General features: G+C 43.6%; 2 protein-coding genes across 9 annotated transcripts; both read right to left on the minus strand.

Moving 5' to 3' along the window:
* Positions 1-383: 383 nt before the first annotated feature.
* samd7 (sterile alpha motif domain containing 7) lies at positions 384-12,313 on the minus strand. 4 transcript variants are annotated; one of them, XM_035421009.1, is made up of 10 exons: positions 12,205-12,313; positions 8,279-8,348; positions 5,808-5,949; positions 5,440-5,572; positions 4,461-4,585; positions 3,687-3,765; positions 2,574-3,265; positions 2,176-2,297; positions 1,951-2,061; positions 384-1,157 (listed from the first exon to the last, which is right to left on the minus strand). In XM_035421009.1, the coding sequence occupies exons 3-10, from the start codon at positions 5,908-5,910 to the stop codon at positions 933-935; spliced, it is 1,590 nt and encodes a 529-aa protein (XP_035276900.1). In that variant the 5' UTR covers positions 5,911-5,949; positions 8,279-8,348; positions 12,205-12,313; the 3' UTR covers positions 384-932. The 4 variants fall into 4 exon arrangements, with proteins under 4 accessions (XP_035276900.1, XP_035276899.1, XP_035276901.1 ...); XM_035421008.1 differs by lacking the exon at positions 12,205-12,313 and adding an exon at positions 10,501-10,821; XM_035421010.1 differs by lacking the exon at positions 12,205-12,313 and adding an exon at positions 6,570-6,635 and having other exon boundaries at positions 8,279-8,605.
* Positions 12,314-19,446: 7,133 nt separating this feature from the next.
* On the minus strand, positions 19,447-27,976 carry mynn (myoneurin). Of its 5 annotated transcripts, none has more exons than XM_035424239.1 (8): positions 27,772-27,973; positions 26,561-26,866; positions 24,994-25,796; positions 24,310-24,469; positions 23,462-23,640; positions 22,563-22,646; positions 22,273-22,359; positions 19,447-21,585 (listed from the first exon to the last, which is right to left on the minus strand). In XM_035424239.1, the coding sequence occupies exons 2-8, from the start codon at positions 26,830-26,832 to the stop codon at positions 21,329-21,331; spliced, it is 1,842 nt and encodes a 613-aa protein (XP_035280130.1). In that variant the 5' UTR covers positions 26,833-26,866; positions 27,772-27,973; the 3' UTR covers positions 19,447-21,328. The 5 variants fall into 5 exon arrangements, with proteins under 5 accessions (XP_035280130.1, XP_035280131.1, XP_035280132.1 ...); XM_035424240.1 differs by lacking the exon at positions 27,772-27,973 and adding an exon at positions 26,964-27,070; XM_035424241.1 differs by having other exon boundaries at positions 21,451-21,585; positions 22,273-22,383; positions 22,563-22,705; positions 27,772-27,976.

The raw sequence follows: 27,976 nt of genomic DNA on the forward strand, positions 1-27,976 counted from the left end.
AAAAATTGCACGTGGCCCTAATCCTCTTCCGTAGAAGAGCAAGCTAGCTGCCAACGAAAATTTTTGTACTCTAATATTTGATCCTATAAGTGTGGAAAACATAAAAACCTTATGCCATCCAGGTATGGCAAACTTGCAAACCAACTAGCTAGTTACTCAACAAGCTACGTAACAGTAAGTGCAACACATTAAAATAGCCAAACTAATTCAAATTAGTCAAACAAAGCATAACAGACGAACTCAAGTAATTAGCACCTGCAACCCTGAAACGACTCAGGCAACAGCAATTGATGAGAAAACCAACCAATTAGGTAGGTTGGTGCTTTTGGTGATGAAAAATAAAATACAACTGTAATGACTGGTCCATAATAAAGACACACAAGTCCTCATAAAAAACAATTTATCACAAAGCAATCATGATAAACTATAAGTTACAAAAAAGTGTTTTCTTTGTACAACTGACACAACACGCAGTACTCAAGACAGCCTGTAATTTAACATACAAGAAACAAGAAGTCACAGCTTTCCATACTTGGTATTAGTCTTCCTTTTGCATGTCCTTTCTGATGCGACTACTTTACTTCATTGCATTTTATTCAACCACTGGGGATTTGTAAATGCTACTCTATGTTGAACATTGCTGCCAAAAACTGCATTACTGCTCCACGCTTTTCATTAGCTTGTTCCCAGGTTCACACTGTTCTGAAGAGATCGTGTCAGTTTAAAGTACCAAGTGCTTTGAAAACAGAGCTGATTAAACCCGTGCGGATCTGTCCAGTCAGCAATGTTGTTGTGGTACTTAGTTATTCCCGGCGGGGACGTATTTGTTGGGGAACGACGGGCTGAACCTGAGTCTGAGGGGGTAGTTTGCATTGTACAGCAACGGGGCCGTAGCCCAACGCACGCTGCTCCGCGCCGCGTCTCCCTGCTCCTCATGCGGTTTCACCCGGGGCCTGCGGAGGAGGGTTCTCCTCGGGGGGTTTGGTGCTCTCCGTGTCCCTGACGCAGGGGCTGCCCAACATCTCCACGCTGTTGCAGTTGAGAGGGGAGCTGACCTCTGAAGACCGGTCCCCTGCCTTCTCTGGGTTGGCCTGCAGGGCAGCCGAGGCGAGCGGCAGGTTCATCACGTAGAACATGCTCCCCAGCCTCCGAGAGACCTGCAGGAAACAGAGGCAAACAACGAGTTCAAATGCATTCAGGGCTACAATTCAGAGAGAAAGCGCCTGATGCACTGAATGTTTTTAAATCAGTATTCCGAAGACCATTCATTCTGTAAAAATGGAAAAAAAACACCTTTGAGTGTAGTTTGTCAAGCATCAGACCTAAACAAAACTCCTCAAATGAAATTCAAGCAAAAAGTAGGTACACCTAAACAATTGTTTTATAAACTGATTATTTATAGAACTATGTTAATGTAAAGTACTACACATATTTTCAGAACAATGCCCCCCTTGAATCCCCTTGAAGTTGCAGAATACCATATGCTGGTATTTGTAAATGAAGTGTGATGCTTTTTAGATTGGAGCCCAGTGAACGTTTTTGTGGTGAAAAACCTGACTACTGTTAGTTTAAAAGTGAAAGTTTTCAGGCCAAATAGGACATAGCTAGGGTATATCTGCGTAAAACCTGAACTATATTGGGGTTAACCTAGTCTTATGTCAAACCCTCTCTCAACTTGAAAAGATTGTTTCACGAGGTCTAGTGGGATGTGCACTACTGCTGTGTCTCACAATAAATCAACCTGTGATGCTAAAATGATGGCGAATCAGGTTTTTCAACAAAAACTACACTGCGTGCCCATAATCATTGGGTGTTCTTTGGCTGTCTGTTTGGAGCCCTAGGAGCCACGATAATCACCAGGCAGCATTTTTGTTAAGCCAGGTTGCTCTCCTCATTTATGTATCATGTGTGCAGCCTGTGATGTTGAATGTGAACAGGCCGGTCTGGCACCTGGGATCGGATCTTGAGCGCTGGGCCCAGTTTCAGCCCCAGCGTGTCCAAAAGGTGCTCCTCGGTGAGGAGGGGCAGGGTCTCTCCGTCTATCAGGTGATCCTTGAACGTCTGCAGGCAACAACCATCGGACAGTGAAAAATCTCCTAATTTACCGAAATATCATTTTGGGGAAACAACGTGTTTGCTAGAGAGACTGGAGCAATGAGAAGAACCTTCATTTACCTGAGCGTACTCTGAGCAGCTGGGGATGCTGTTGACGAAGTTGTACACGTCTTCCACGGTCCATTTCCGGAGGTCTTCAGCGGATGACATGTCCTCACCGTTCAGAAAAACACTGTGGGGCCCTGATGAAAAAAAATGTACAAAATAAACAATCTATCCATCTATTAATTGATGATTTTGCACATTAAAGCACATCAAATGCACATTAAAGTCATTAGAAGGGATTAGAATGTAGGTAGACCATTGATAGCAGGTGAGTATTGATGTGCCTTACAAGATATAAAAGGTTGAAGGAGTAAAGGAGGGAAGGGCGAAATAAATGGACAACACAACTGGCTGGAAAGGGGGCTCATGGTGATTCTTAGGTAGGTCTGACGTAGGTCTGACACCCAACTCACCGGGAGGCAGGAGTCCGTTGCCCGGCACTGGGAACATGTAGGGTGTGTTTGGGAGTGGGGCGGAGGAGGAGGGGTACATGAACTTCTCGTGAAAAGCGGAGCAGGGGTTGGGCATGCCCTTGTCCCCAGGGCCCGGGTTACAGGTGGCAGCGTCTGCGCAGCCATCCTGGCTGATGACGCCGTTCTTGCGCAGCCCAGACTCACAGTCCTTGTAGTTTTTCCCACTGCCAGATGGCAGCTCGGCGTCCATCTTGGTCAGATCTGCCTTGTTCATCCCCTCGCTCCCTGGCTCACCCTTCCCTTCTGCCTCCTTCTCCTCCCCCAAGGCCCCCGGGCTCTGCTCAACACTCTTGTCCTCCAACTGGCCCTTAGACCCAGATGAGTTGCTGTCTGCGGCCTTGTGGTTGGCTGCCCTCCTGCTGGTCCTCCGCCCTCTCTCTCTCTGCAGTGTGCTGATTGGTGGATAAGGGCTGGCAGACATGAGCAGGCTGTTGGCCTGCAGGTCCTCTAGGGTGGTGCGGTGGACATAGACATCACTGGGAAGGTGCCCCTCGGGAACTCTCTGGCGCCCCCTGTACACCATACTGTTTGGAGGGATACCCTGGAACATCATAGGGGACTCAATACCCAAAAGCCCCTTCTGGTGGGCATTCTCTAACTCCTTTTGGTGCAGTATGGCATTCATCTCCATTCTGGAAAAAGCAAGATGTAGGCATGCATAGTTACTGCAGAGAGCTTATATTCACTTCAAATGACTGTGGATGCACTCATGATGTGTGTGTATGTATGACAATGAAGTATCTCTGGTGTTTGTATCACACTGGGCGGAGTCTACTGGTCTATACACAATAAGCCTGTCAACAAGATCCTAAAATCTAGTGGAAACAGTTAAGAGTCAACAAAATTGTGTGAACTGTGATATAGAGATTTAATTCTTGAGTGTGTGTGTGTCTATGTGTGTGTGTGTGTGTGTGTGTGCGTGTGTATGTGTGTGTGAGTGTGTAGGTGTGTGTGTGTGTGTGTGTGTGTGTGGAAGAGGGAGACAGAGAGGGAGACAGAGAGAGCGAGAAACCTTTCTGGTGTTATGGGCACAGAATAAACAGGAACTGTTACCTGGCAATGTTCTGCTTGTGAAGCATCTCCTGTCGCCGGGCAACTGTCTCCATGGGCTCTGAAGGTAGGAAGCCATATCCTGTAGACAGTCAGACAGACAGACATGAGAGATTACTCATATCAGATTTCATGAAATGAATGGGCTTATTTAATTTAATTTATTTATTTATCCTTTATTTAACCAGAAAGGTCCCGTTGAGATACAAAATCTCTTCTGCCAGGGATTCCTGGTCAAGATGGCAGCAGAAAATAAAAGTTTCACTTTTTTATTGTACTTGTGTACTAATAGCCTAGGAAAAATGTTACGATTCAGCTGCGTACTGTGTAGTTCCAGACTTTTTACTCGAAGGCTATCCAAAGTGTATTATATGCATTTCTTATAAAGACATCCAGCAGTTATAAAGAAATAATGCATACAAATACAGCATGGATTCATTGTGACCTGGATAAATACATGTACACATGCAAATACAAAGTTTATATAAGTCTACAATTTCCCAAACAAGCCACAGTACTCTGATCAGATTACTGAATGATATGTCTTCACATATCAAAGGGACACAAACTTATAATGGTGGAATGCAGATAAGTCATTTTATTGAGCAGCCAAACCTCCAGATATAGAGAACAACTAAACTCACAACTTAACTCACAACAGTCCACTAAACAAATAATTCACATTTAAAAACTTTCAGCTGCAACCAGCAGATGATGGTCAAAATCACCAGGCTCCAGAACGCTTATCGCACAAAGTGAAGTGGGGATCTAGCTCACCTGCTCCTGGGAATCCTCTGGTGGGCACAACGTTGCCGTGGGGGGCCAAGGGAGGACCAAGGTGGGCACCCATGTGGATCTGTCGGGCATCTGAGGGCACCATCTCAGTGGGGTTCACCAGCTCGCTGGGGGAAATTAGACAAGCCAGGTCTAAAACTCGTATTTCTGAAATATTTCACAGCATTTTGAAAGCATAGGGTTCTGTGTGAAAGGGGTCCAATGTGTGAATTCCAAAAAGAATCCACTTTCAATTTTCAGCATCTGGAAACTTGATATGAAAGGGCACCTTGAATCGATTTGAAGCATTTTCTCATTAGACGAATTTGGCATTCATTCAGTATTGTGATGTGACGCAAAATGCTTGTCATGTATGCTAACAAATGTTCAGCTTGCTTCCTGTTCCTGATGTGCAGATTTGCACGACCCCCTCAAATACAAGATGTGTCAGCTCAAGGGGCTTAATCCTGCTACTGGATACATTTCAACTTAAATTTCAATTTGCAGAGGCACAGGCAACACACAAATGCTGAGAGAGAACCACACAATCCCTGCAGTATCACTGAAGAGAATATAAAACACATCCCATACAGTGTATAACTATCTGTGTTTCTCCACCTCTACCTCAGCCAGAACGGCTTTCAGGTACATGACGAGGTGAAAGGGGAATAGTGCAACTGGCAGCCACAAGAAAATTCAGAGATATTGAAGATCAGCTGACGTAAATGTCATTTGCATCACTTGTACCCAAATTCTGGCATGACTGGATTCCCTGCTTTGAAAGAAAACACCCCTGGGTGTTGGCAAATGAAACGGTGCTGGAAAATAGACTGAGGTGTGGAGGCACTAAGAGAGAGACATACAGAGAGAAACAGAGAGAGAGAGAGCAAGAGATACAGAGAGAGAGAGAGAGAGAGAGAGAGAGAGAGAGAGAAACAGAGATGTGCTTCTTGGTTGTGGGGTAACAGGAGAGGGAGCTCACCGGTCCATAAAGCGGGGCTCAAACTGGCCTGGGACGCCCTGCAGCCGTTGCTGACCCTGAGCCAGGAGCTGTGGAGCCATGGCCATCTGATTCCTCATCATCATCTCCTGCCTCTGCCTCAGCTCTGCCACATCAGCACGCACAGAACAGCACACTCATAAACACACCAAACACAACGCCACCCTCGCCAATAAACACTATAAAACACAATGCTGCACTTAGAAATATACACTACACATAAAACACAATGTTTTTTTTTCATGAATTATCAAACATTAAAATGCCCATGCATTAAAATAGGTGCAAATTTCACATTTGACCCTGCATTATTTTTCTCTGTTTCGATTGCAGTCTACCGTGGAACTTACCCCCTGCAGACATGCCGTTGACCATGCGGTACCAGTGCTTCTCGTCGATAGGACCCTGCTCTCCCAGAGCGGTCATCTTCCTCAGGTGCTCTCGCGGGGTCATGGCACGAAAGTAACTAAAACCCCTGATTGTGCAGGCAGTCTAGAGAGCAAGCCAGAAACAAACACACACACACACACACACACATGTAAAGCATAGCTTTAAATTGGTAGCTAAACAAGTGTGAAAGCCATCAGCACCATTAGAATTTACGTCACAATTGTCCATGTATAACACAAAGGCTTGAAGTGAATGTTCAGTAAATGTAATTATGAAAATTCAATTCAACTCAAGGAAAGACTTTTGGCACTGTAAATGCATAAGTGAAGCATTTTTGTAACAAAAACAGGTAAAATTGATAACAGTAAGAAAATTCTGAATTGTATTGACTGTGATAGGTGAGAAGCTTAATTTGATTAGCCACAACTTTTTTCAGTTTATTTGTTTTATATTCAGAATTCAATCTGAATTCAGAATTAAATTGATAAAAACATTATTATTATTATTATTATTATTATTATTATTATTATTATCAGATTTTAACTGATGCCTGCAGAACCGTTCACATGCTCCTGACATTTAATTTACCACTAGAGGGAGTCCCAGTACACTACCGCACTGCTTTCAAAATTTGTTATTGTACAAAGTCATTCAGACATATTGTGCTAAGGAGCCAACAACAATACTCGACACTGATGTGGCTATGCATTCACATTACTTACTGGCCTGATCCTTTCACTTCCCTTTGTCCAGTGCACTCACGTCCACGTTGAGTGGACTGAAGTAACCTGACAATGCAACGAAGTTTCTGTGTTTATAGCCCACCATCTTATAATGTATCTATTATTTGAATCAGTTAGGATCACCCCAGGACTGTCTTAGAGACATTCAGAACTGAATGTCATCTAGCTAACATTTACTGCTAAATGCTAAAGTCTGAAATAATTGCCATTGGTCCTAACTGCATGAGTGCCCAAATTGTGAGTAAATTGAGTCCCCCGTCACAAAAATCTTGGTGGCCACTTTGACAGTAATTTAAGTCTGGACAAGCATATTAAGACAGCAGTAGTGTCTACAACTTAGAAGACTCTCCAAGATCAGATCCTGGATTTTTTTTCCCCAAAAAGAATCTGGGGATTGTTATTCATGCTTTTATTTCATCATGCCTTGAGTCCTGCAACTTTCTATACACTTGTCTTAATAAACAGAATATATCTAGATTACAATTAGCTCAGGATGCTGCTGCCAGATTCTTCACCAGGACCAAAAACAGAGAGCACATCACCCCCATTTTAGCCTTCCTTCACTGGCTTCCTGTGCACTTCAGGATTGATTTTAAGATTTTCTTGATCACTTCTGTTTTAATAAGTGCTATACAAAACGTAGTAATAATAATAATGACAATAATTATACTGAAATTATTATTATTATTATTATTATTATTGTTATTATTATTATTATTATTTAGGATCTTTGCCCATACCTATCCAACAGTTTACCTTGAATGTTGCTTGAGAGCAGATGGTTTAAATCATGGTGGCTACCCTCATAGTCACACATAATAAATTAATTTTAGTTTAATTTTTGTTGAACTTGTACTTGTTTTTCTGTTGTTTTACAGAGTGAACAGTATTCTGTTCCTAAAATACTGACATCATCACATCAATCAATGAATAAATATTATTTCCATATTAACAAATTTGATGAATAATTGACATTAATTATTCAATTAAAGTGCAATTAAAGTGCATGATAAAAGAAATCAGGATCTGATTTCATGGCCCACATACAAAACAGTATAATTAATATTTTATTCAAAATATTGATAATAAAATAGGATTAACATTTTTTATGAAATTATTATGTACTGTATCTTTTTATGACAGTTTTATATATCATGTTTCATTCACAGTGAATAAAATGTGTGTGCAATTTCATACAGTAGTGAAATTTGTATAGTTTGTCATTTAGGGCAGCTATTTACCACACAAGAAAAATGTATACCATATATTTTCAATTTGCCATATACTGACATACATTTGATTTGTAAGGGAGGATCTTGCAACAGTGTTTTTGAATTTCCTGGCTTCATATGCTAACTAGTAAACACATGTGGATGACTTAGTCTTCCCCACTGTACACTAGTCTCAAAGATAAGGCAAATGTGGCAGCATGAATTACTTCCCACATGGTACCGGGGAAGAAGCATAATTGTGCTCGTCACTGTTTACTATGTGAGTCCAGTAGGTTACTAGACAAGCTTCATGAACCTAGAAAAAACAGGATAGTGTGGCAGCTAAAGGCTATGTTGATACCTGTGAATCATAAAGATACCGATGGAACACTCACAGAGAAACTTTGACAGTGCTAAGGTGTTGAGTGAAAACCAGACGTGCGAAGGTGGAGAGTGTGAGCGTGAGTTTTACTGTACCTGTGAGGACGCTGGAGACGACTCACACTCTTATTCCGCTTCTCCTCCCCTCTTTCCCTATGTCAGGCTTCTGAGAGAAGGAGAGGAAAACAGGAAGGGAGAGAAAGTGAGAAGAAGAAGAGAGAGAGAGAGACAGAGAGAGAGAGACCTTAAACAGAGCCCCTCCAGGCGCAGTGAGTCACTCGCGCTGCACTGGCGGTGACGAGGAGAGGAGATGTGTCACAGCACAGGAACAGGAGGACCCATGCGTGGAAAGTCCCCGCTCTGAAGTGCTTCTGCACGGTGGAAAAGATGCACGTGCGCCTAAAGAGCCGAGCAGAGCGGCCAAGTCAGAGCGCGCGGTTTCACAACACGAGCCCAGGTCTCATCTGCAGCGAGTTATATCACAGGGGAGATGTGAATGTCGGTATGTATCTGTGTGTGCGTGTGTGTGTGTGTATGTGTGAGTACAGTGAGTATGCACACTTATGTGTGTGTGTGTGTCTGTGTGGGTACGTGTGTACAGACGTATGTGTGTGTGTGTGTGCAGGTGTTGTGTGTTTTTGACTTTTTTTTTTTTCATTAGACATAAGAATATATATTAGTTGTCATTCTAAGACTATTTTCTATTTCATATATGCCAATTCATCAAAGGTGGTACTACACTGTTTTCTGTATTGTAATGGGATAGTCAAATACCTTTAAAACAGTATACCTAGTAGCCAACCCCACTAACCCAGGAATACTTTTGGGGACTGAAGGCAACAGTGTAATTTCACAACAGTGTAATTCAGGAATTTCAAAAGGAAAAAAAACTATTTTTTTCCTGGATTCTGTGTACGCAGTGTTTTTTTACCTAAACACTTTGCCTTAATTACTTAATCAGTATTGATTTGATAATTGTTTGATCATTCAGTTAATATCCAGTTTATTTATTCTTGCTTTTCTCAAGAAATATGTTCAAGAGATTTTATTTGTTTATAAATAGTATAAAAACATAAAATGTGCGGTGTGTTGGATAATGCTTAAGGGTAAATATTGAAGAATAGTGAAATCACAGAACCTTCTAAGTAGGGTAATATGTTGGAATAACAACCTGTATCCTATGAGCTCCTGAGGATTTGAGTTTGACACTCCAGGACTGACAAAAAATGCCCCCATATCTTGCTGTACTTTGAAAGCTGCTTAACGGGAAACATGATTTTGTGTGTGTGTGTGTGTGTGCGTGTGTGTGTGCTCTCTTCTGTAACTCTTTATGCAGATTTAGTTGATTTGTATTCATTTGGGAGGGCCCACATGTGACTGCCTTCCTGAGCATGCATGAAAGGTATTACTCCTTACCACCCCGTGCCCCCCAGCTCCAAAGTGCTCCTAATATGAGCTGCTCGGCTCAAGTATTACTCCCTGTCCCACAGTCCACTGAGAAACCCACCTAATCTCAGGCCTCTAATCCCCAGTTAGTCCAGAAGTCTGCCAGGAACATCTGCTGACCCCCAAATGCAACCTTGCTATCCGCCACCCCCACTTCCCCCCCCCATCAAGGCCCCTTCTTCCCTCAAGATCCTATTAGTTAAATCCTGGCTATGCAGCACTTTAACGGGATGTGCTGGAGTTAATCCGCCCGTTTAGAGTTTTACCCTCAGCAAACCTTGCCTGTAAGCATCCTGGACAATAACCCACGAGTGCTAATCCTATTAGCCTCTATCAGCACACGAAGATGTCCCAGAAAGACCTTGGGACAAATCTGGGTCACAATTGGGTTGTTTGAGCGCTTCAAAAATGTCCCACTGTCAATGTTGCAATTAAAAGTATCCCCAAGACCTGTGGGACGCACCAATGCAGGGACTGACACTGAGACTGAGCCGGAGAACATCTACAAAAACAAGCGAGAGACCGACCCTTCGTCTCCAAAAAGGAAGTGAGGGAGAGAGAGCTTTGGCAGCGTGTGTTTGCGCGCACGTGCGTCTCATTATCTCTGTGTGCGCACACATCTGTCTGACAGTCTGCCTGCTGGTCTGTCCATGTCTACGGGTCTTTCTGTTTACTCCTGTGTCTGGGTGCGTGCGTGTGTGTGAGCGCGTGCGTGCGCGCGAGCGTGTTTATGCAAGCACACTTCTCCGTGCGCTGTGCAGAATTTATCTTCACTCCCCTGTCTACCAGAGCTCATTTCTAGAGTGGTACGCGGCGTGAGAGAGGTTTCAGGGTTCCAGAAAACGAAACTCAGAAAGTACAGTCGCACTCACCCGCCGACGTTCCTCCGTCTCTACGAGCAGCCCCGAAACGGCACGCGGGCAGGGTTAGCGTTAGTGTCCCAGCCGACCGCCTGTCAGAAACACGCCGTCTTAAACCGCCTTTAAGCTCCCCTGACTCTGGAGGAACCGGTAAGCGAGACAGGATTTGGCACCGGCGCGCTCGCCCATTAATCCAGCAGGAAAAGCAGGGCCTGTACAAACACGAGCGGCGGAGGAACAGGTCGGCCTCGTCTGCAGCGGCCTCTGGCTGGAGGCTGAGCGCATTTATGGGGGGTGACTCATGCCGAGGTGGAAATGACTGCAGCGTGCTCGGCCCCGAGGCAAAAGATGCTGCGTTTTGTTTTGATCCACCCCCACCCCCCCCCCACACACACACACACCTTCTATAGAGAGATTTATATCTGCACACCATGTATTAAACAGGATCTCAAACTGATAATAACAAGGCTGAAGTAAAGAGAGGAAGCGTATGATAGGGAGAATGAGAGGGGATGGTGTTTACATGGATAGGCACTGCTATGCTAGTAATCCAACATTCATTCCAATGTGTCTGTTAAAAAAAACATTTTTAGTCAGGTGCGCGCATGGACGCCCCCTCTCAGGACTTGGACTCCCTCCCATCTAAGGCCACATCAACCAACTGAAGGAGAGAGAGGGGTGTAAATTATATTTGTGACAAGAGAACCAATTGAGGGTGGACATACAGTGTGCAGGGGTTGCTGGTTCAAATCCTGTTGTTAGACCTTGCCCTTGGGTACAATTGACCTGAGTGGCAGCGTAAACATACCAAATTTGCAAAGTTTTGAGTCTCCCTGGAAAAGCAAGCTTGCTGAGACAGTAAGTGTCTAAGACCAGGGTTCAGACTGGTGGATTTGCTGCCTGATAATCTAATTAAACGACTGAATTAAAGCAAAACTGCTGACAATCAAAATCAACCCTACAATAGGCCACATTAGACAACATATTAGCAACACCTCAATCACTGTTACCCCACACAAAAACCAACAACCTTCATAGAGCATTAAATAATATATCATAGAGGACACCCTGAAAGCAAGGGCTCATTGTTAAGAAAGCAATTGTTTCCACTGGAAAGTGATACAGCATTGAAATTTAAACCTTGTGGAGTAATGCAAAAATGACCTGTCTGGGAGACTTCTAGCATGTAAACACCAACTTTATTGCCATATTTAATGAATTATTATTTAGAAAGAGTCCAAAATACCTTCAGTGTATTAAAACATACTTAGCCCTATGGGCAGTTGGAAGAAACTCTCTCTTACGCAACAATGCTTACGTGACCTGCACAACAGAAAGTGCAGGATTCCCACTTAGCATCTCCGCTTTAGACAAAGAGAGGGATACCATAAGAGAGAGAAGGACAGAGAGAAAGAGAGAGAGAGAGAGGGCAATGGTGAGAAAAGATAGATGCAGTGAGTGTTAAAGAGAGGAGACAGACACGTACAGTACACGTAGTCGGAGATAGAGGACAGAGAACAACAACTGTCAAAGTGAGGGAAGAAGGGAGATAAGAGAACCGCAACCATATGCAGAAGAACAAGCGAGCGAGGGAAGAGAGAGATAAGGGGAGAGAGTGTGAAACAGAGAGGATGGGTGTGATGGTCGTTACAACACATCAGACGGTGCACAGGAAGTGGGAGAGCCTCAAATCGAGAGTTCCTTCGAGTGACTCACCTGCGAGTCCCCGCTGTAAAAGCCGAGCGTCCCGCGGCAGAGAAACCGAACGCAAACCGCTCCAAAACAAAAAAAAAACCCGCTCCTCCAGGGCGCCCTGCTCGGCCGAGGCGCTTCCTCTCTGGCAAACGCAAAGACGTACCGGTTCGGCAGCTCGGAGACCACGCCCGCTCGGCCTGCGCCAAGCCCCGGTGCCTTAGCTAAAAAAGATCTTTAAATACAGATTCGCGTTATCTCCATTAGCCTCCTTTATCTCCTCCAAATAAGCCCTCCCTTCCCTGACATCACGGCGATCTCTCGTCCAACTGCAGGCCTGACGCGGCGCTGAAATGTAATTACAGGAGTACTGCCTAATCATGGACGCTAAACCTCTTTCAGCGTTTACCTCAGTAATCCCTTGTTAGCACTTAAGGCCAGTAGTAAGACACCTAAATACTCTGCTTCTTTTTCCAGTAGGTAAAAGGCCATTTAACCCTAAAGGGGCCTACTGCACAGAGGGGAATTCACCTCTGTTGAGCCCTTTGTGTATTTATCAGGTTTGTGTTTCGGATCTATCCGCAGGTATGACCGGGAAGGATAATGGGGCCAAGACACAGGTTTGGGTGCAGGCCTCGGAGCGGCGGTTGACCGTTTGACTAAAAATCCTCCTCAATGTGCTGCCAGGATAATCCCCTCAGACTTCTTAAGCTGACAGTTTGTGATTACAACCTGCTTACTGTATGCCCCGCAGTACCAAGAATGATGTATTTTTAATACTGTGAGGATAAAGAGCATTAGTCTGCAGTTAGGTGTACAGCAGTTGGGTGGGGTTGTCCTGTTCTTGATAATTAGCGGGCTCCCCATTCAGTATGGCTGTTTTTTCCAGTCAGTGCCTCCTGCTGGCCTGAGCAAGCTGTTTGACACCACTGTCTCAGCAACACACCAATCACACAAACAACAGCATGCACACACACACAAACAGATACACACACACACACACACACCCGCACACACACCAATCACACAAACAACAGCATGTACACACACAAACAGATACACACACACACACCCACACGCCAATCATGCAAACAAAAGCATGCACACACACGCGCACACACAGATATACAGACACGCAACACACACACACACACACACACACACATACCAATCACACAAACAAAAGCATACACACACACACACCGGTTCCACAAACAAAAGTATGCACATGCACACACACACACACTGTTACACAGACACACACATGCACACACACCAATTACACAAACAAAAGCATGCACACACACATACACACATAAATACATGTGCCAAAAACACAGACAATGCAAAAACACACGCACAAAATAAATGCACATACGCACACACACAGTCATCACACAGACAAATACACACATACGTACACATCAATTGCACAGAGAAATGCAAACACGTATATGTATATGCACAAAAATGCGTACAATCCCACACAAGTTTGTTGCACTGAGTAATTTGAATATGAAACTGTTCAGTTTAATGGTCTCTGTGGACATAGGGCAGGGATGAGGTCCAAAGTGCAGCAAGCAACACGGAGGCCTATCGCCATACAGTGTAATAAAAACACCAAGCCCAAGATACAACTTAATAAGCTTAATAAGCTTAAACTGTAGCAGTAAACATAACACAATAAGTATAAGAAACTGCAACACCACTTAAGAAAAGAAAACAAGAACCCATTGCAGTATTGCATTCATTTAACATCACCCATTATGGATGAAAAATATCCTCAAATTGAAGCTGACAGCTTGCTCTTTAAGCTCATATAGTTTAATTTCGAATCCAATGTGTTGAAGTACAGAGCAAAAACAACAATTGTCCAATCGTGTCATTGTCCAAACACTCATGAACTGCACTGCACGTTACATCACGAAAGCGCTACTAAAAATCAACTATGCACCAGGTATAATAATCATCGATTGTTCAATCAGACACCGGGTACCAAAAAATCAAGATGAGATTAAGACTAGGCTCATATTAGGGGTCATATTAGCCTTATTTTGAACATTTTTAACATTATAATTTTCTGCTTTTATTTACAAGCATATAACAAGTATTCTCTTAAATCTAAATTTAAAGTATAAAATTAGTTTTGCTAATTATAAACAAATGAAATGACTCAAATTATGCTCAAATTAATTTTTGTATTTGCTTTTTGGAATTTTTTGACTGGTGTTAATTGCTATGGATTTTTTTTACATGTTTGTTCACTTTTTGTTCACAGAAGAAACAGAAAAATATAAGGACAATGCCATAATTTGCTTTGTTCATTAATCTGAGCAAATATTTCCCAGAATGTACATTGCCAGCTATGGGCCTGGGTTAAGGGAGAACGGTTATATTAAAAAGTGAACAAAATCACAAATGCAGTGTTTAACAATGAAGGATAGAAGGCATTAAGACATGTACACCGCTAATTTAAGAATATCTACAGAGTAAGCTTTTTAAACTGGATTTATGCTCGCCTTGTTTTGGCCGTGCATTAGAGAGTCACAGTGAGGCAAAGGGGATAAGCACTGATTTAACTTCTAAAAGAGCTCTATAAATGCCTTAGGCTTCCCTAGGTCCATGATCAAAAGCTGCAATTGCTGCCACAGCCTCCCTAATTCCCAGACTTCCAAATATATATATATATATATATATATTTCAAAACCTTCAAAATAAAAGCCAAATATCACCATGTATTTTTATGTTTTTATATTACATATAAGTGATTCTATTGAAAATCAAATCAAAGCTGAACATTAATATCAGCCATAAACATGCTAAAAATGTATCAGTGCCCAGTTATGAACTTTATTTTTTATTTTTCGATTTAAGACAATTTCTGAGACAAAATCAACGTTTGGCCTAAAGATGTTTAAAAAATGACAGAGGCTCCATAAAGTTATAGATTACATTAACCCTTCAGCCAGTTTTGAAGCAGTTTTACTCCATTTTAAATACTTAATTTTATATTAAATACAGGTATCATATTATACATAGGTGATACCATACTTAGATTTTAGCTCAGGTAACTCATTTGCCTCTGGATGAGTTTCAGTTGTCACAGACCATAATGCACTGCAAGGCTGAACTTACATTCCACTTAAATCACCAATCAACTTCTAAGTAGGAATAAACAAAATCCACATTTAGGGATTTGTTTCGCACATCATTACGGTTTTATACATCATCTTGGTCTAAGAAAAAATTGTGTTTGTTCCTTATTTCAAGTTCAAGTAGTTTAGTTGTAGAAGAATGAACATCCTGAAGAACATAGTATGGCTCCATACTTGGTGTTACTGATACCTGGCTATACCTGTTTCAAATTCAGATGTTCTGACATTCAACCTCTTTTAACTTGGTTAGTGCTTGGATAGAAGACCTGAGAAATCTAGCTTGTTGCAGGCAGAAGTGTTGTTAGGCCAGGTTTGTGACTGTATTTGTGACTGTAATGCAATGCATTCCCTACCCACTTCAATTGGCCAGGTAATCACTACACTAGAGAGTCAATAAATTCATAAAATTGTTGAATGTTTGTCAAATTCAAACAGACAACCTTGTAGTCTTGTGATTACAGCTCAGTTCTGAAACCCCTACACCGCATGGCCTTCTGATCACAAAAAAAAACAAAAAAAAAACAAAGAACATGCCAATCATAAAGCTTGTGACACAAGGTTGTATTCTCTCAATTTATTAAAATCATTTGATCACAGTTTAGTTTATTTAAACTTTGTTACACCCAGTACAGCTTGACCCTTCCAAGAAGGACTGCACAGTGTGCAACAGAAAGTTTTGACCTTTCATCTCCAGCTGTTGCCAAACTTGAAACTGCCATACCCAGTGGCAATGGAATGACAACGGAGTCAATCCAAAGCCAGTATCAGCATCAGACTCTGATAGCTAACAGTGGAATCTACCGGTGGCTATGGCCTATATACTTCTGTATAAACTGAACTAAACTAAACAATTACTCAAATCTGCTAATTAACATGCCCTCTAGAGGGTGACAGCCTTACAGAAGCTGCCATCTTACAGATAAGGTGCTCAGAGGCCTGTGGATGAGGGTTTTGGGCCAGTCCTGTGGTTCCTGAATGGAAACATGGCCGTTACTATGGTGATAGAACTGGGAGTGTAGCCAGACTACGGGTTCACATTCAATGTGATGCATAAATACTATACCTTTAAGTGATGTACTGAATTGTTTGGGTATGTCTGCAAATGGCATCCTGCTCCAAACTGGTAAGTAAACTTGAACATGGCCAATGAAACAGCAAGGCATCTGTGCTCCACCTAATGGACGGCTGGGTCACTACAGTGGGGGACAGACCCTGGGCAAAACTCACTTTTTTTTATTTACTGAGCTTTGCCTGCAAATAAGAGGTGTAACTGTGGGTTCACTCTTTGTGTTCAGTCTCTCTGTTTCCTGTGTTTGTCTGGCTCTCTCTCTCTCTCTCTCTCTCACTGTCAGGCCACATGTACAGTGCAAGGTGCGAAGAGGATTCTCACAACGGATAATAAATCACTCACCAAACTTGCACACCTAAACATGCAGCAACACAACTAGCGCATACAGCTACGCAGACAGGACATACAACTGTACAGCCAGGGAACACAGATACGTAGCCAGGACACAACAAAAAATAGTATTTTGTAACTTGACAGCAAGCAAGCCACCATGTGACAAGAGGACATCCTGGTCAGTACTTGCATTTAAGCTGTGCCCTCCAAGAGTCTACAATATGGCAAATACAGTCATGTTTCCAATTCTCGGAAGTTAGCATGCTTGTCTCTGAAAATGCTCTATGAATTCTCTATGTCTTAAGGAAACCATGTCAACAGTGCTTGAAAAACATATGAAAGCTGGACATGCCTAATTGCTACATAAACTGCTTAGCTACACTTACCTCTTCAGGGCAACTATTTTGTTTTCCAGACCAGTTTTACTCCCTCCCTTTGTGACCTCACAGCATCAAATATACCCTCCAATCAGAAGCTTGGAGGGCGTGGCCTTGTTACCTAGACTGCAGGTCAAACGGCTTTTCCTGAACACCTGCATTCTGTTGCCCACTACATGCTGTGCAAGCTAACCCTTTGCAGGTTACAATTCACAAGGAAGGCACACATAGGTTAATAAAACATACAACAAATGCAGAAACAAACCACACAGAAATTAGGTGCCAATATAAAAAAATGTTCAGATTGCATGTTCTTCTGGACATACGGTCTAAATGGTATGTTAAAGAAAATCAGCATGCTGGGTAATGTGATAACTTAAACAATTTGAAGCTTGAAAATAGAATTATTCATGAATCTGTAAATCATGATGCAACTAACCCCTGGGTCTCTGCTCCCAGCTGGATGTGAACACCTCCAAAGCAAGGCGCCCAGGAGAGACATTACATTACATTACATTACATTTATTTGGCAGACGCTTTTATCCAAAGCGACGTACAAAAAGTGAATTTCATGGTCATAGACAACTGCTAAACACAGGTTCAGTAAGGTACAATACTTATTTTGTACAGCTATTTCTAGCCAAGAACACAGTTTAGTTCACACAGTGAACACTCACCAGCTGACCGAACCACCTCAGCTGACTCTCAACGCAGGGGAGCAGTGAGGTCCTCCTGGATAGCTGAGCTCCTCACCCTATCAAGGAGAGTAAGCCCTGTCACCCTGCGGACAAACCCCATTTTGGCCGCTTGTATTCGCGATCTCACTCTTTCGCTACCCATGGCTTGTGACCATAGGTGAGAGTGGGATGAATATTGACTAGTATTGTAAATCGAGAGCTTTGCCTTATGGCTCAGCTCCTTCTTCACCACCACCATCCGATACAATGGCTGCATAACTGCAGCTGCTGCACCTTATGCAGTGGTCGTATAATCATTGTGCCTAAAAATGACAGATTTGTGATTAAATGTATTGCAGGATTAGTGCTCCATCTACTGTTTGTTTTTAGAAATGCTAACTCACCCTGTTTCCTGAAACTATATAAACGTGCAATGCCAATGCTCTACAATACTCTAGACAGAGGCATAGACAGGTGTACCAATTTTTTAATGTTTCTGTGTTATCATTAGCACTTAAACCATGACCTTATGCAAGAAACTATCTGTATCTAAAGCAGTAATGTTCACAGAGCAACAAGTTTCCTCATTCAAGAATCAAAGAGTTTCACAGAATGTATTTTTTTCAAAGATGCTATTTCCACATTTAGATGCATACAACAGTAAATAAGAAAAAAATGATAATAAACAAAACATTATTATTGTCTATCATACTGAAAAAGCATGCCTGCACAAATAAAGCGTTCAATCGATGGTCCTGTCCTGCCTGGACTACCGCAACTCGCTGCTGGCTGGTCTGCCAGCATCTGCCATCAGACCCCTGCAGCTCATCCAGAATGCTGCAGCGCGTCTGGTCTACAACCTCCCCAGACATTCCCACGTCACCCCCCTGCTCACTGACCTCCACTGGCTGCCTGTTATGGCTCGCATCAAATTTAAGACTTTGGTGCTTGCATACCAGGCAGCTAAGGGGTCAGCACCAGGATACATCCAGAGGATCATCAGACCCTACACACCAGCCAGACCTCTCCGTTCTGCCACCTCTGGACGCTTGGCACCTCCCCCTCTTCGTGTCTGTACTTCCCGCTCGCGTCTGCTGTCTGTCCCGGCCCCTCGCTGGTGGAATGACCTCCCCGTGGTGGTCAGAACAGCAGAGAATCTGACTACCTTCAAACGCAGACTAAATACTCATCTCTTCAGGCTGCACCTCTCCCCACCCCTCCCTAGCCTACAGTTTAGCTTAATGTACCTAGTTAGGCTAATGCGATCACGTTAGTTTTTATTTGGCAGGATTGTTTTTGTCTGATTCTGATTAGGCAAATGTGATTTCAGTGCTAGTTTGTACTTGGCAGGATTGTTTGTTTGTTTGCTGAACAGGTAAACCTACAGGATTGGAGTCCTGATCTATGTGGTCACTTCTGGCACTACGATCTTTACTTCACTCTAGTGTGTTTTTCTGCACCTCTGCACCTTGAACTAATGCACTTGTTGTACGTCGCTCTGGATAAGAGCGTCTGCTAAATGCCTGTAATGTAATGTAATGTAAAATAAAACAATTAGTAAGGTTCAGTCTTCCATTGCAAGAATAAAGGCAGTGCTCTGAACTGATACACAGCGGACAGCCTACCTCGGTCAAACAAGCAAAACAACAATAAAGTAGATGTGTATTTAACATTATTTATTGTTTTTTCTTATAAATCTTCACAAAGGACCATATTCCATTGTGCCACTGATAATGGCAATTGTATATACTGCAGTTACAATTGAAATTCATGTCTCAACGATATCCACAGACAGTGGCAATTCCATAGTCAACGTAATGGCACGATACAATTGCAACACATAACGACAAACCTTTCATTTTGCATAGGCCTGTTACCAGAAAGCAGGATGTGTGATGCAATGGCAGCAGTCAAGCAGAAGATACTGGTCTTTGTAAACAAGCAGTTCAGATTTAACTCGGAATGTTCAGCGAAATAAGCCCTGGTCTTTTTCTATGAGTATGATTTAAGAAACACAGCCTCTCAGCACGATCTATGTAATTTCCCAGAGAGCTGCTGTGCACTTGCAGTGAGGGCAGTCACACATAATAATAATAATAATAATAATAATAATAATAATATGGGGAAGGATGTTAATTTTTAACTTGATAAGAGTTAATCTATGTATGGCTTTCAAAGGTTAGCAGGGCGGGACAGCCAGAGACTTCTCTTATAAAAGCAAATTAACCTAACTTGAACTTTGTGGAAAAAGTCAATACATACTTGGAAACAAACTCCTGGGAAAAAAATGTATCGCTCCTCTGCCCCTTTCAGATCTTCCACGGTCTTTGTCTTTATTATTGACCCATGTGATCTTTCAAACCTGCTCCCTCAGGATCAAGGCTGCATGTGGGCCTGAGGAAATAACTTCCAAAACCCCCCCCCCCAAAAAAAAACAAAAACAAAATGCAGATGGAAGACCTCAAGGCCAGGTTCCTGTGTAAAATACAGCCAAAGTGGTACTGCTACTCAACGCGGCACTGGTGTTGGATCATGGGAAAAATGAAAATAAACATTCATCTGCACAGTGAGAAATCATTAATGCACTCACAACATGACCGTACAATGCGGCACCTGACCACACGACTGGGCTCAATACATACAACAATTAAAGGGAACCTGACTGCTTCCGCATTACGTTTATGAAACACGTTGTTTATTTTCAAATCACATTTGTATGCTTTTTTTTAAAAAACATTTTGAAGGAGATCAAGCCCTTGAAAATGGGAATGGCAGTTAATGATTTACACCATAATCCTGAGATACCAAACACAGCACTGAGATGTCCTGGGCCAGTAGTTCACAAATTCTGCAGGGGAATTCTTCTAGACATCGATACAAGAGAGACTCATGTACAGGCAACTGTGGAGGCTTCACATTGTTGGCACAACACTGATGCTATCAAGATGAAGTAACCATTACTGGTTCACAACAATAACAAAGGAGTCAGCAACCAAATACTTTCGTTTAATTTGACCCCATTTTTCATGGGACAAAATCATGTCAAGACAGTTTCTGACCTGTGAGAATGTAGAACATGTCATAGAACAGACTCTTTTAATTTAACTAACAGAAATTTAATTTACAGCATTACACTGTAATTTCCTGTGGCAGTCATTGAAATCGTACCCTTTCAAGTTAAAGACTCAAGACTGAGAGTGTGATCAGTAATCAGAGTAGACAGTTTATGTGACATCGCGCTCAAAATATGCTGAACAAACTGCACTTGGCCCGTCTTAAAGAGGATATGCAATTAAGATATACAAATACTTAAACAAATAGCTTGGACATGCGTTAATTACAAGGACAAATATGAAAATGGTTGAATGCATTGATGAATGCTTGAATGGTAGCTTGCTCCATGGCTACCCTTGAAAGAATATGACAGATGGGAAGCTGATTGGCTGAAGACCTTACCATCTTTCTGCCACACGTGCGGCTTGAGGATGCTTGACAAAGGAAGTGGCCTGTGGAAATGACCCGGATGGTGGCAGGTTTTCAGTTGAGCTGTTGAAGGAAGATGAACTGCGGCTCCGTGTAGCCAATGGCAGTCCTCAGCAGCTGATCGATGGATACACCGCTGCTGTCTGCTGTGGGGGGCGGGCCTATCATTGTCTGGTGGTCGACGGAGATGCTGAGCGGGGGAGGGGCTTCCGAGGCCTTGAGCTCCACCAGGCTCGAGGCGGCGGCCTTCCAGAACACGGGGTCCTCGGGGGACACGCCCTGCTTCTGGCCAGGATCTGGGCTGGGCGAGTCTGCAGAGGGAGGGTGCGTATCCCAGGAAACCAACCAATCAATCGATCAACCAATAAAACAATCCATCGAATCAACCAGTTAATCAATCATCCTGGCAACCAACCAACAAATCAATCTGTTTGTTTGCAGTATCGATTTCCCGTTAATAAGGTTGAACTGCAGTATTTTGAATCTATTAACATTCGTGGCACAACACAAAAATGGACAGGAGAAATACACAATTGAAACATTATTTTTCTTAGCGCATGCTAAGATATTCACTGACGTAGCAGAATTCATTTTATTTATACTATTGATGACTAAACTTGGGGGTTTTAGTGAAGTTTGGATTTGAACCTGCAATTCCCCAGCTCTGTTGTTACAATATGTGGGGTCAGACACAGAAAAACAATGCTAGCATCACAGTCTTTGTAATAACGGAACATTCAGTACTGCCATTGTTAAATCTGTTCTGCTGTTTAATGATGAACACTCATCAAGAGCCACAGTCACAGATAGAACTTCCATAGGTAGCACAGTGACGCTGATAACACCCAGATCCCTATATCCAATGAAAGCAGGAGATAGATATGTGTAGGAGTAGGAGTAAATATAGAAGAAGCAGAGATCCATAAATAAGGAAATCCAGTTTGTTAGGGATCTGACTATCGCTGCGCTAGTCCAAGACTACCTGCGCCAGTATTTACCTTTGTGTACTCTGGCTTTGTGCTTCTTCAGATTCTTCACGTCCGTGTAACGGTTCCCACACAGTTCACAGATGAAAGGCTTATCACCTGCAGAGGTGCAGAGAGGTCAGGCTGAAACCAGGTTAGCCAGGACGTCGCTGTAATTCAGCTATCCACAAACAACGCGCTTTGAAAAGCTTGTAATTACACAGTCAAGATAAAGCACTTCTGCCTTATGGGGACTCGTGGGAAACTGAATTGCACTACGAACAGAAAAGGTATTCCTGGGGACGCCGCCCATTTGCACCTACCGGTGTGCGAGCGCCGGTGTTTGTTGAGTTCTCCGCAGGACGTGAATGACTTCCCGCACGTCCGGCACGCGTATGGCTTCTCTCCTGCTCGCGGCAGACCAGAGACACACCGTCAATCTGGGGACTAACTTCACACGAACACACTGAAGACAGACAGCTGTGCGTTCCAAACATCTATTTGATCAAGGCAACCTCAAGGACAAACCCTAAATGTAATCCTTTGCTTGTTTTTGTCTAGCAACAAAGTAATTTAGGAATCTACTGCATTACACAAAGATATTTCACTATAGCCCTGACAGATTCTGACAGAATTAATTTCACGTAAGAATGTTCTGTAATTGGAATTATTACCTATTACTCCTGTGATTTCAATCTCTTCAGAATCTGCCATGTCTGTAATTTTTACCTGGCTGCAAAGTAAATTTCCCAGACTGAATTACCTACTGTTCTTTTGGGGATGATAAGTAGGTAACCAAGGTCCTCTGGTAATACTAGTCCCATGTGAATGGACATCTTAGTTATTAGCCGTAAAATGAGCCACTTTCTTAAAATTTACCATATGTTTTCATATCTATCATTCAGAACACACTCAGTAATAGGGGTGGGTGTTACTGCTGATTTTTTTTTATCCTGTCAGAAGGCTCCATTGGAATTACCCACATAATAAGTTAAAAACTCATACTCATCCTCGGGTGAAACTTATCCTGTCCGAATAGGGCTTTTGATACAACACCGCACTTTACAAACTCCCTAACTAAAAAGTAATAAGTAAAAATGCAAACTCAGCATGTTTAGTAGTGTTTGTAAGGTCCGACCCCTTACACTACACTCACCTCCCATCCCTCCCTCCCTCCCTCCCTCCCTCGCTCCCTCGCTCCCTCGCTCCCTCGAGGCCTCACCTGTGTGTTTCCTGGAGTGGGTGATGAGGGAGCTGGAGACAGCGAAGGCCTTCCCGCAGGTGTCGCAGACGTACGGCTTCTCGCCGGTGTGTCGCCGCACGTGGTACGTCAGCGTGCTGGCCTGGGCGAAGCGCTGGCCACACGAGTCACACACGTAGGGCTTCTCCCCGCTGTGCTTCCTGCCAGCAGGGCGGCAGCACAGAGACAATTGAGCCCAGACTGTTCTTTTCCCCTCCCTTATACAGCAGAAACTTGCATCTATGGTCAACAGAAAAGCGAAGCTGCTTCCATTCCAATGAACTAAAACGCATTATTATCTGTTCAAGTAGCTCAGGACAACTTGCATAGCTTAAGCTGAACAAATGAACCATTTTACAGCAACACAGCTGTAGCTTGACAGCAAGTGGAGCAATTAAGCACCACCCTCAAGCGTACATCGGCAGTGCCCTTTCTGGGATTCAAACGTGCAAACTCATCACTGAAAGCTCTGCTCCTTGAACTGTGAGCTACACTGTGATGCTAAAATTGGCTTTTAAGGGGTTGTATATAAACAAGTGCAAAAGAGTGCATATACACATGCATGCACGCACACACAAGCTCTCATACGCACACACACACACAGATTACATCGACCGGGCATTGCAAGGGATATTCAACTTAACACATAAACAAGGAAACACCGACAGTTTTTTGGAAAGCTTCAAATCCGAAATTACCCGCCCGTTAAAAAAAAACAAAGAACAACCGAAGCATTTTATGCAATCTTTCAGATCGTAGTTCTTTTAGCGTTATTGAGTTATTAGCTTTAACGCGCGTGACGGGCGCGGCTCCCGTGACCCCGGCTTCACCTCGAGTGAATCTTGAGGTTGCTGGATGTGGCGAACTGCAGACCGCAGACGTCGCACTTGTAGGGCTTCTCCTCCCCGTGGTGCATCCGGCTGTGGAAGACCAGCTGGCACTTCTGGGCGAAGCCCTTCTGGCACAGGTCGCACTGGTACGGCTTCTCCCCTTGGCAGACAGAGAGGACAACTTGCATGTAGGAAACATACGCAGGAAGCTTCATGCTACCGCAAAAGCAGGGGGCTGCCACTCAGGTCCCGGAGAGCTACAGGGTCTGCTGGCACCTTAAAATCAGCACCCGATTCAGACCCAAGTAACCAGGTTAAGTGGGTTAACTGGATAATCAATGACTTTCATTTATTAATTAAGTGCAGAACAACAACGAAAGCCAGCAGGTCGTGTGACTGCCCAAGGACCAGGGTTTCAGACCCCTGTGCTAGCGTTTACAGTCCTTCCATGTCTCAGTAAATGCCCACATAAATTCACAGAATTATCGTACTGTGCATCTTATTCAATTCCATAAGAACGAATGAGAGAAAAGGACAAGACTTCTTTGACGTTAGCCAAAACTGAAGACCCTTTCCACACGTGAACCCCCAAATCAGCAAACACTACTAAGAGCATGCTGAAAACATACTTTAAAAATGTGGCTGCCCTCAGCGTCTGACATGCCTGAAGCCACGCCCTCTCACCGGTGTGCGTGCGGACATGGGTCTTCAGCTGGTTGCACTGCGTGAAAGCCTTGTCGCACAGCTGGCAGACGTACGGCTTGACGCCCCTGTGGATGCGCATGTGCCTGCGCAGGCTGCTGGCCTCGGAGAACACCTTCCCGCAGGTGTAGCACACCGGCTTGGCCTTCAGCTGCTCGTCGAGAAGAAGCTCCGCCCCGGCCACGCCCTCCCCAGCCTCATCCCCGCCCGGGAAGGCGGAGCCGCGGTTCTCTTTCAGGGCGCAGCTCTTCCTCGCCCTCTCCCTCTCCCTCTTCACGGCCAGCCTCGGCGGGGGGCGGCGGCTCTGGTCTCCTCCGCCGCGGTCGAGCGACGGAGACCGGGACCGCACTTGTGCGCCTCCTCTCTCGTTCCCCGCGCGTCCGACGGAGACGGAGACGGGGACTGGTACGTCCGTGACCTGGTTGCCAGGAGCGTGGAATGCCTCCACCAGCAGGGGGCGCACACCGGTCCTCCGCTCCTTCGTCTCCGTCTCCCCCCGGTGGCAAGGTTTGTGCCAGAATGTCTGGTCCCGGTTTGTTTCCTGGCCGGGAACCCGTACACAGAGCGTTGGAGCGTCGTCTGTCTCCAGGGTCAAAGGTCCCTGGAAGCCCCCCAGCGAGGACACAGTCTCTGCCTCTGATTGGTCAGGCTGCGCTGTGCTAGGGCTGTGAGGGCTGGCCTCAGAGCAGACAGGCTTAATGTCCTCCAGTGTCAGTGTGCACTGCACTACCACCTCCTCCATCTCAAGGAAAGTGGCAGCTTTGCAAATCTCTGTCACGTTGCAACTGCGTAGACGTAGGAAGTGCAAAACATTCACAATATTATGCTTAAAAATACATCCAATACAATTACTGTATGGCACAGTCTATGCCAAAATATCTCCGAATATTAGTTGGTTTCAAAACAGATTATTTTCAAGAGCAGCATACAGATTTCCACCACTGTGTATAATTCAAGACGGTGAAGACAATCAGATTCTCTCTTCTGAATCAAAAAATGTCAGCCTGCCCTCCTTATCACACCACTAGCCAACTGTGCACCACCCAGGGGAACTGCCAGCCCACATAGGCATGGTCCAAATTTGAAACGAGACATTGGGGTCCTTGTGCTTTAACAAGATGAGCCATCCAGCAGCACCCATGTTGTTATTTTTCAATGAATAAGAATTTTGTAACTTAATTTGATGTTGCATTATCAGATACCATGCCTTCCCCCACAAAAAATGGGTTGTAGCTGAAAAAAAACAGCTACACTTCAAGCAGAGGAGCACAACAAGGGCCAATGAAATCAACATGGAATGTCACAAAATGCATTCTAAAAATAGAAGGGCATCATTATTTTCATTTGTGGACAGCATGCTTTGCATAAAAGGGATGCAGCCCTACACAATCTAAACATCTTTGAATGAGCCTTCTGTTCTTTCCTTATAGCAAGGTGGCAATTAGAGGCATGGCTTTGTGTGAATCAAGAAATCTTCATTAAGTGGGGTGCCTTTTTATCCAGTGAACAAACGCATCCCATTTACATTACAGTTGGCTGTACAGCTTACCTGTCAACATCAAGGTAACCCGAGTACACATAGTCCATCAACTTCTCAAACACCCCCTCGTTCACACACTCGGGATCCAGGGAGGTGATGATCTTGTCCATTGCACTAGTATCGCACAGGGAGCTGAAGTATCCGCTGAAGGCAGCCAGAACGTTCCAATGAGCTCGGAACATGGACTGCCCAATCGCGACAGTGCAGTCACACAGGAAACCCTTCTCGCGCTGCGTCCTCAGCCTCCCCAGAAGGCGTTCGCTGTGGGGCAGAGGTGGCATTGCCTAAAAAGCTAAGGATGTAAATCCGTTACACCTAGAAGAAAGAAATGTTTTTAATTATAAACCACATATATAGACCGGTGGGTATGGTCACTAATAAAGAACAATGGTCACAGGCCAGATAAACTTACACATAACGACATGTCCATGTGGGTAAAATGACTCTATTTATCTGTGTTATCATTGGGCATCGCTATCGTTTCACTTTTCAGTTCTTTTTTTGCAGGGGAGCTATCTGTTTTGCGCTATACGTACATTCACAATATCTGTAGCCTGTAGGCTATGCTGTAACTTTACAGTTGTTTATTTGTCAAATTATATAAGATATAGTCACGTTTATGGAACAAATGTGCCAAATGGCAAGGATCCCCAACAAAAAACTCCGACAGGATCCTAATCCAACAGGAATGTCGGTGATTTTGAGGGATTTCGAAGGAATCCTGCAGGATTTTGTCACGACTGCACAATTCCTGCAGGACTCCTTCACAAATGGAAAATATTCCAGTAGGACTTTTTTTTGTAAGGGATCATTCACACAACGCAATACATTAGGAAAGTTCCCTGGAAAATAAAACAAGAACGTGTATATTTCAAGTTTTAACAGTTATACTGCGACGAATTTCGTGTCACTTTCGTATCTAAAATGACCGAGTACAGCCTACTATAGCCTCTATGATAATACATAGATTAACACATAGATCCATATTTAATATTAGTAGTCTCTTATTCAGACTGTATATCATAACAAAAGGGCTCTTATTGCGAAAGGACACGTCGCGCACAACAGTAAAAAAAAAAAAAAAAAAAAGCAAAAAGGGTCAGCACACTTAAGAGTCACACGAGGACAAGAATGGTTGCATTTGTAACTTTTACTGTTGTCATGCGGTCAAACATCAAACACGCCCGTGCAATTTTGTTTAAAATTGCAAAGCAACCAACCTGTGAGGTTTAGTCCTATTTTTTCTTACTGCCATTCAGCCATTTTGAGACGACGTCAAGATTAATTGAATTACGAGAACACTGAACTGTACGTGTCCTCCTTATCCAGTTATGAAGTTCCGGTGAGCATATAAAAGCGGTATTTCAAGGAGTTCCGACCGTGGATTCTGAACTATCGTAACACTGGGACTGTCACCACATGTCA

Source organism: Anguilla anguilla, chromosome 6 (assembly GCF_013347855.1).
Source record: "Anguilla anguilla isolate fAngAng1 chromosome 6, fAngAng1.pri, whole genome shotgun sequence".
Lineage (NCBI taxonomy): Eukaryota > Metazoa > Chordata > Actinopteri > Anguilliformes > Anguillidae > Anguilla > Anguilla anguilla.

Bases quoted from the DNA above. Each gene is read 5' to 3' on its own strand.
- samd7 (XM_035421009.1), bottom strand. From the start codon at position 5,910: ATGACCCCGCGAGAGCACCTGAGGAAGATGACCGCTCTGGGAGAGCAG. The intron at 5,573-5,807 runs GTAAGTTCCACG...CTGTGCGTGCTG, and splicing joins CAACGGCATGTCTGCAGGGG to ATGTGGCAGAGCTGAGGCAG. The intron at 3,266-3,686 runs GTAACAGTTCCT...TGCTTTTTCCAG, and splicing joins CACAAGCAGAACATTGCCAG to AATGGAGATGAATGCCATAC.
- mynn (XM_035424239.1), bottom strand. From the start codon at position 26,832: ATGCCACCTCTGCCCCACAGCGAACGCCTTCTGGGGAGGCTGAGGACG. The intron at 24,470-24,993 runs GTGAGAGGGCGT...CTGTCTGCCAAG, and splicing joins CCATGTCCGCACGCACACCG to GGGAGAAGCCGTACCAGTGC. The intron at 21,586-22,272 runs GTAAATACTGGC...CTCCCTCTGCAG, and splicing joins CAAAGCCAGAGTACACAAAG to ACTCGCCCAGCCCAGATCCT.